The sequence below is a fragment of the Stylophora pistillata genome, chromosome 7 (genome assembly GCF_964205215.1).
Source record: "Stylophora pistillata chromosome 7, jaStyPist1.2, whole genome shotgun sequence".
NCBI classification, from domain to species: Eukaryota; Metazoa; Cnidaria; class Anthozoa; order Scleractinia; family Pocilloporidae; genus Stylophora; species Stylophora pistillata.
Window position 1 is genome coordinate 33,182,155 of NC_142525.1, and position 7,363 is coordinate 33,189,517.

Genomic DNA, 7,363 nt, shown 5'->3' on the forward strand with positions numbered 1-7,363 from the left:
TGAAGAGGGCTTGAAAATGTCGATTCCAAAGCAAAGAGGGGGTTGGGATTGCTGTGGATTATACTTTGAGAATAAGTAGAGAACCTCAGTTTTGTCTTCACTCAGTTTTAGTGTAGTGATGGACATCCACTTATCAATGTAGGACAGGCATTGTAAGGCCCGGTTTAGATTTAATTTCAAACTTGGACCAACTTAAAGTCCAGCAAGCATGCTGGTGTATCTAGGAGCCAATCCTGATTACCTGTCATAGCCTTTTTCAACATGTTTCCACAAAAACTACTTTAAGAAGTTGTTAAGATGATTTATGTATTTTTGGTTCAGCATATGAATAGGTTTTTGTGTGAATCAAATCTGTTCCGAAGCCATTACAGAGTTGAATTTCCCAGCTAAGCCTGATGAGAACAATGGTTCCTAATTGATTCCCTCACTAATCTTTTCATGTACTTTTCATAAACAACAACAACAAAACCTTTAAGCATCAGGGGGTATTTGGCATTGCTGCCAATTAGGAACAAAATTAAGGAATTTTAAAGATGGTGTGGTTCCAGAAAATATCCATACTCCCCACGGAAGACTTTCTGATTTGCACCCCCCCCTCACCCCCCTGGATTTTCCGTTCCAGGCGGTCTTTGATGACCCCTCCTCCCCCAGGAATTTCCAGAATTTAATCGGGGACTTAATTCTTACCACCGTCGGAAATTCAAAGTGGTTTTTGTACTTATAAAAGAGAAAGTGAATACTAAGTTGGTTACGTAATTGCGGTAGAATTTTATTACAACACTGAAAACATTTGAGGTTAACTTTCATAAAAATATAACGCTTTGTTAAGCTTATACTTTGAGCATCTTTGCCATCATTTTGGCAAATCATATCCATGTTGTTTTTAAGTAAAATAATTTATAAGCTTAAACATCTGGGTTGCAAAATTTAAACTGATTTAAAACGTCGACTGTTCCGCGTACGTTTTCGTGCTAACTCGATGAGAACGTTTCACTCACTTAAACAACTTTGCAAACGATAGTAAATAAAACAGAAACTTACAAGGTTCCTTTGTCTACACATTTTGTCACTTTCTTCAGGTTGATTCTTGTAGCTAGGTAGCCGGGCCTTCTGAAGAACGAGCAAGAAATGGGAACGGCCATGTTGAGATGGCCATTACAAATCGTTTTGACTCCGTTCCTAGCTAGCTTTGGGAGGTTGTAGCGCTAGCTAACTCAAAGAAAAACAGAAACATTAAAGCTTATAATGTTAACTTTATCTCAATGGCCAGGAGAACTGACGTTTGTCAAAACAACGTACGCGAGTATGTTTTTGTGCTTCAGATCGATAGTATATGTTGATCTAAATGTTCTGTACGTGGTTCGTTACCCTTTGGAAAAGTAATATCCCACGAAACCCCCTGCCCCTCGGAAACTACTGCCCTTGAATCCCCCTCCCGTTCTGAATTTCCAATGATCTTCCGTGGGCATGGATATTTTCCGGAACCACACATGAAAAATAAATAAGCAAATATGCAAAAAACTTCACGTTCAAATACTTTGAAATGTGTCCTAAGAATCATCAAAATACACAAATTACTAATACACAGAATAGTGTCTTCTTTAAAGAATTTACTGCCTAAACTCCATCTGTTATGCAATTTTACCTACTGCCACTTGGTCTAGAACTCTTGTACAAAATCTAATATGAGGAAACTTGAAAGGACATAAGAGCTCTGTGTTGTATTCAAGGAAAAACTGCGACATATAATGTACTACTCACTAACGCTGAACTAACCGCTAACTACATTACACACCTGGATAAAGGCGGTAAAGAATTTTTCTCAATTTGATGATATAATTTGCAATTTTTTTATTCCCATTAATTTGTTAATAGTTTAAAACAAACCTGTTAGGCATCTCATCGTGTAGGCCCAGAGATAGAATGGTAGAAGTGGACTAACATCTCAAGGAGTGATGTGTGAAAAAGATATGCAGTTACTTTGAGTTTTCTAAGGCAAGACACAAATCATGGTAGCAAAATATGTGCAAATTATTTTCTGCTAAACTGTTACTGGCATTTGATTACAGAATGTTTTTTCTTGTTTCTATGCTGGCTTCAGGAATATACTTCTGACCAAAAGAAAAGTACCACTAAAAGGTGTCTTTACATCAGTAAAGGAAAACAAAGTACTCTTTCATTTTCCGTAGATAGAACACAACAATCCTTCCTTGTTCTCAAGAGTCATTCTTGCAAAATCCATATGTAAATGCAAGCACATACCATATTGAAGTAATGATTGCCACCCAGTCAACCTTGAAAGCTCATGTGCACTTGGAAGAAAATCATTGTCAGCTGAAAAGTTGACACGTCTCATTTGAGTGAGGGAATTCCTCATTAATTGTTGCATGGCCTACATAGCAAGCAAAGTCCTCAATGTTCTGATGAAATATCCATTCATTCTACCAAGGAAGGCCTCCTTGGCAGTAGTCAGAATTAAAACCAGTTCCATGCAGTCTAGTTCAGTTTAGTTTAATTTGTTCGCCACAGGAATGGCAGGAGAAAGGAACAGAACTTTCGTTCTAATTGACACCTAACCCCTTTTTTACCTATCCATCCCACCCCGGGGAGGACATCCATCACACAGTAATCTCGTGTGTGGGAAATTAACGTCTCGTACCCCAACCCTGCAGGAGACGGGACCTCCATTTATCGTCCCTATCCAAGAAGACTAGAAAGTCTAACCATTTGCAGATATTATTACAAAGGCAGCACTTTATTCTCAGTTAATTAAAGACCCTGAGTGTTGGTCTGGTCGGATTTGAACTCACGACCAATTGAGCTAACTGGGAGTCTTTGAATGAGCTCTGTAAATTTAAGTGTTAACATTAGGAATGGCTCATGTTGATTTTAGTGACTTATACTGTATTCCATAGCCATAATACTGTTAATAATGTTAGTATGATAATCTTAAGAAACTTGTGGTATTCCTTCAAAAAGAAAAAAATTGCACCAACGTGAAGCTTTAGAAGAGGTAAATAGCCAAATGGCACCAGTTTCACAGGCTATTTAAGGGGATAGCTGTTATTTGATTACAACTTCAAGAGCAGTTCCCCACGCCTTCGGACACCCCTTTAGTTAGCTTGAAGTCAATCTAAAAAATTTTTTTAAAGCCATGTAGGAACATATTTCTTTTACTGTCTGAAAACATAATCCTCTAGAGCTAGTCCCAAGAACCTATTACAGTAACTATGAAAACGTTCAATTTTTTTAATATTTGTTTAAACTGACAAGGCTGTAAAGACTTCAACAGTTTTTACTCTTGATGTCACACCTCAATCATTGTGTTAAGCATTTAAATACCTTACATGTTTTTGTTATATGCTATTCAACTGCAAATCCTTTGCTATCATAAAACTAAATACCAGATCTTAAAAAGAGGAAAAATTGACTGATTGAAAAATTGACTAAATTGCTGAAAATTGCATGTTCTAAGAAACACAGCTAACAGAAAACTTGACACACATTAGAAGAAAATTCAAATGTAAAAAATATTGTAGCAGGAGCAAAGGGATTGATTGATAGCAACCTAATGCTCCCAGTCCTACTCAAATTCAAATATCACTCCTGGTCTTCATCTCTTCACTGGTATCAGTGGAAATTCTTGGAATAAAGCATAAATCCACCTTGTACTTTTCAACAGCCGTAATTTTGTTAGATATCTCTTCTGTATCAGTTTAGGGAAGAGTTTATCATCCCATATGTTGACTTTTGGAGTCAGAGGAGATAGGGAAACAAAGATGTTCATGTTCCTTGAAAAAAATAAGAATGCCAGTGCTCAATTTTTGTTTAACAAATTTCCATATTGTTTTGTGTAGTGACTAGTGAGACATGGCTCTAGCATGATTCCTTGTTGTTTTGAATACCTTACTAACTCTACTGAACTTTCTTAACTCTAAACAAAAGGAAAATTGCTTCACATAATTTCTGTTTCCTACAAAATTCAATGTCAAAGGTCAAATGGCAGTTAAAGGACTTAAAAAAGATTTTTCTTGTGACAGTTAAAAAGGGTGATGCACAAAGTAAGATTGTAATGACTCAGACTTGATGGTAACACACTTTCCAAATTTTTAGTAAGCTCCCACAAATCTATGCAATAACACACCAAAATAACTGTTTATTCAGTTGTCAATCTGAATATTAGGCTAATATGGGGTGCCAAAAGTGTAAAACAGGTGCTTATTTAACCACCTGTGCTACCTCAAGAGAATGTAGTGGGTGTAAGACCTACACGAGGTGGACTGATTACAAGTGCAAGTGCTTGAGGATACAGTAGACCTTCACAGGTGTCCTTAGCAAAAAAATTAATTGATGCACTATTCAAAGCTTAACCACCATAAGCAATATATTAATGGAAAGGTTATGCAATGAACTATCTGACAAAAATTTTTTCTGATTTAGCTCGATCTAATTGTAGACTGACTGAGGTGCAACAATTCAAAGCAAATAATGTTTCTTCGGGCAAATTAATCTGGTAGCAAATCTGACAAATAACACTTATGCAGTCTTAATCTTTCTTCTTTCACAATCTAGTTTCTGAAACAATCAACGACAGTGCTTTGTCTGACATGAAAAAAAATTTCCCTGCAAATTTGGCCTCGAAAATTTACCATACCCTAAGATAAATAAAAGTTAGAAGCCTTCTATATAGTTCATTCTACTTGAAAGAATGGCATAGGTAATAATAAATTTGATTTTCAAATGGCTCTCCTCACAGAAATCTGTGCACGAGTTTTATTTCAATCTGCCCTTCACTCTTTCAATTGGGGAAAATACTCTGTCCTCAGGGTTAGTGTCTGGATGGAGGCATGGTGATAAGGGTGGGTCACATACAGGTCCATTTAAGAACTAATGGAAATTAACAAAACAGTGACACATAAAGGAAACAACTTTTAAAGAAGAAAATAATATAATCACCAACTCTGACATCAACTCTCAGAGTGTTTTCAATCATAGTGAAAATATATGTTCTACTTTTCATTGGATATCAGTGGAACCCCTGTATTGATTCAACTGCATTGGTTACCTGTTCATTTTCGGATTCTTTTCAAAGTTTTATTGTTAGTTTACAAGGCCCTAAATGGTATGGCACCATTATATATCACGGAATTACTTAGTTATCGTACATGTTCACGTACACTCTGCTCTACTGATCAAAAATTTCTGGCAGTTCCGAAGTCAAGACTTAAAACATACGGAGACAGGGCCTTTCCCGATGCTGCACCTAAACTGGAACGAGCTGCCGTTAGATCTTAGAAGTTTAGATACACTTAATTTATTCAAGAAACACTTAAAGACTGATCTTTCTAAAAAAGCATATAATCTTTAACTTTTTGATAATTTGGAATAGGATTTACTGTGATATTTTTATAGATAAGTCTGCAAATAGGTTTTTAATTTATTCCTATTTTATTACTAGTAGGATCTTTTTAGTTATTTTAATATTATGAATTGTAAAGCACTTTGGTCAATTAGTGGAGTTAGAGCTATATCAATTATGTTAAATTAAATTAACACTTTAAGTTGCCTTAACTGTAGGAAAATGTCAACAGTTGCACTATAACTATCAATCTGACCATAGGCAATCTAGAACCATTGTTATTCAAGAATCTTGCACCTTTTGATTATTTCACCCAACTCCTCCTTATGCTTGCCTCCATGTTTCCTGGCAGAGGTTTTCACAAACTCGACTAGGCAAATCCCTGGTAATACAGAAAAAGGAGAACGTGCCTTCACAATGTTATGTAGTACATGTCTCACCAGTTGCTGTGTGGCAGTATCAGAAGTCATCATATGTGCCGTTTCACGAGTGTGATTTGATTGTGGTGCATTTTGAATGCCATCTCTCTTAACTAGTGTGTCAACCTCAAGGACGTTTTTTCTTGTTACAACACCAACTACTCTTAACTGGTCATTGATCCAACGGAGGACTGGACTTCCATAGTTTCCCGAGTTAAGAGGGCATTCCAACGGAATCGTTGAATCACCTGATATGGGCTCGCTTGGACAGACTTTTCCATTGACAACAAGGGCTCTTTCACCTCTGTAACTCAATGGATAACCAAAACAAATAATTGGCAAATCTGGTGACAACAGCTGGTTTGATAGCGGCAAGAGACGGTTTTTCTCTAAATTTAGGTCATGGCAACGCAGTAAAGCCAAGTCGTTTAATTCGTCAACATCGAATACTTGGCAAGGAAGCTTACCGATAGCTGCATTGGAAATATACACTACGTATCCCTCTGCGCGATCATTAAAAGCTGATTCAACCACTTGCTTACTCGTGACTACAAAATGATCGTTGAGAATAATCCCTGAACCATGCTTTAGTGCGGTTGGTTCAAAAACAGGTCGCTGCTTTCCCATCACACAACTGCAGGTTCGTTGAACGGCTTGAGGTTTTTCTCTTTCGTTGTAACCGTCTTCCACTCCAACTTTATCTAAGAGTTGTTCCACTTTCTTTCTAGGGTTACAAAGAGCTACGAATCCATTCCGTTCGTTGCATCTAGAAAGCTCTGGTTTTCCAAATGTATCACACTGTAATTGAACGATGAAATCATTCTTCACGCCGAACATGTCGAACCTTTGCCTTGCTTTCTCCGAGACTTTTATTTCTAGAGATACTTTTACGCACAAGTCTAGGGCTCCTCTTCCCCTTTCGCCTAAAATATCGCCGCTGTACTCGGAACACATTATAGAAGTTAATCACAAACACAGCCTTGTCTCTTGCCGCTTGCTTTCCTCCAAAGATTTACACGCCGTTTCGCTGTGTTGTAAACCTGAAAGAATCGGCGCTCTACATGTCACCTTACAAAGAGTCCACGGCCTCTGCAACCAGAAACTGTATGCAAAACGATCGCGTGAGCGCTCATTGGTTCCCACATTTTAGGGGAACGCTCATTGGTTCCCCAAGATGTGGTGGGAAGGAGCGCCGATGTTTCTCATGTAGAGCGCCGATTCTTTCAGGTTTACAACACAGCGAAATGGCGTGTAAATCTTTGGAGGAAAGCAAGCGGCAAGAGACAAGGCTGTGTTTGTGATTAACTTCTATAATGTGTTCCGAGTACAGCGGCGATATTTTAGGCGAAAGGGGAAGAGGAGCCCTAGACTTGTGCGTAAAAGTATCTCTAGAAATAAAAGTCTCAGAGAAAGCAAGGCAAAGGTTCGACATGTTCGGCGTGAAGAATGATTTCATCGTTCAATTACAGTGTGATACATTTGGAAAACCAGAGCTTTCTAGATGCAACGAACGGAATGGATTCGTAGCTCTTTGTAACCCTAGAAAGAAAGTGGAACAACTCTTAGATAAAGTTGGAGTGGAAGA

At 37.8% G+C, this 7,363-nt stretch overlaps 1 protein-coding gene across 1 annotated transcript; it reads right to left on the reverse strand.

The window, feature by feature from the left end:
• Positions 1 to 3,157: 3,157 nt before the first annotated feature.
• Positions 3,158 to 6,855, reverse strand: LOC111347299 (uncharacterized). Its single transcript, XM_088726749.1, has one exon. The coding sequence runs from the start codon at positions 6,730 to 6,732 to the stop codon at positions 5,638 to 5,640; it is 1,095 nt and encodes a 364-aa protein (XP_088582875.1). The 5' UTR covers positions 6,733 to 6,855; the 3' UTR covers positions 3,158 to 5,637.
• Positions 6,856 to 7,363: the final 508 nt, after the last annotated feature.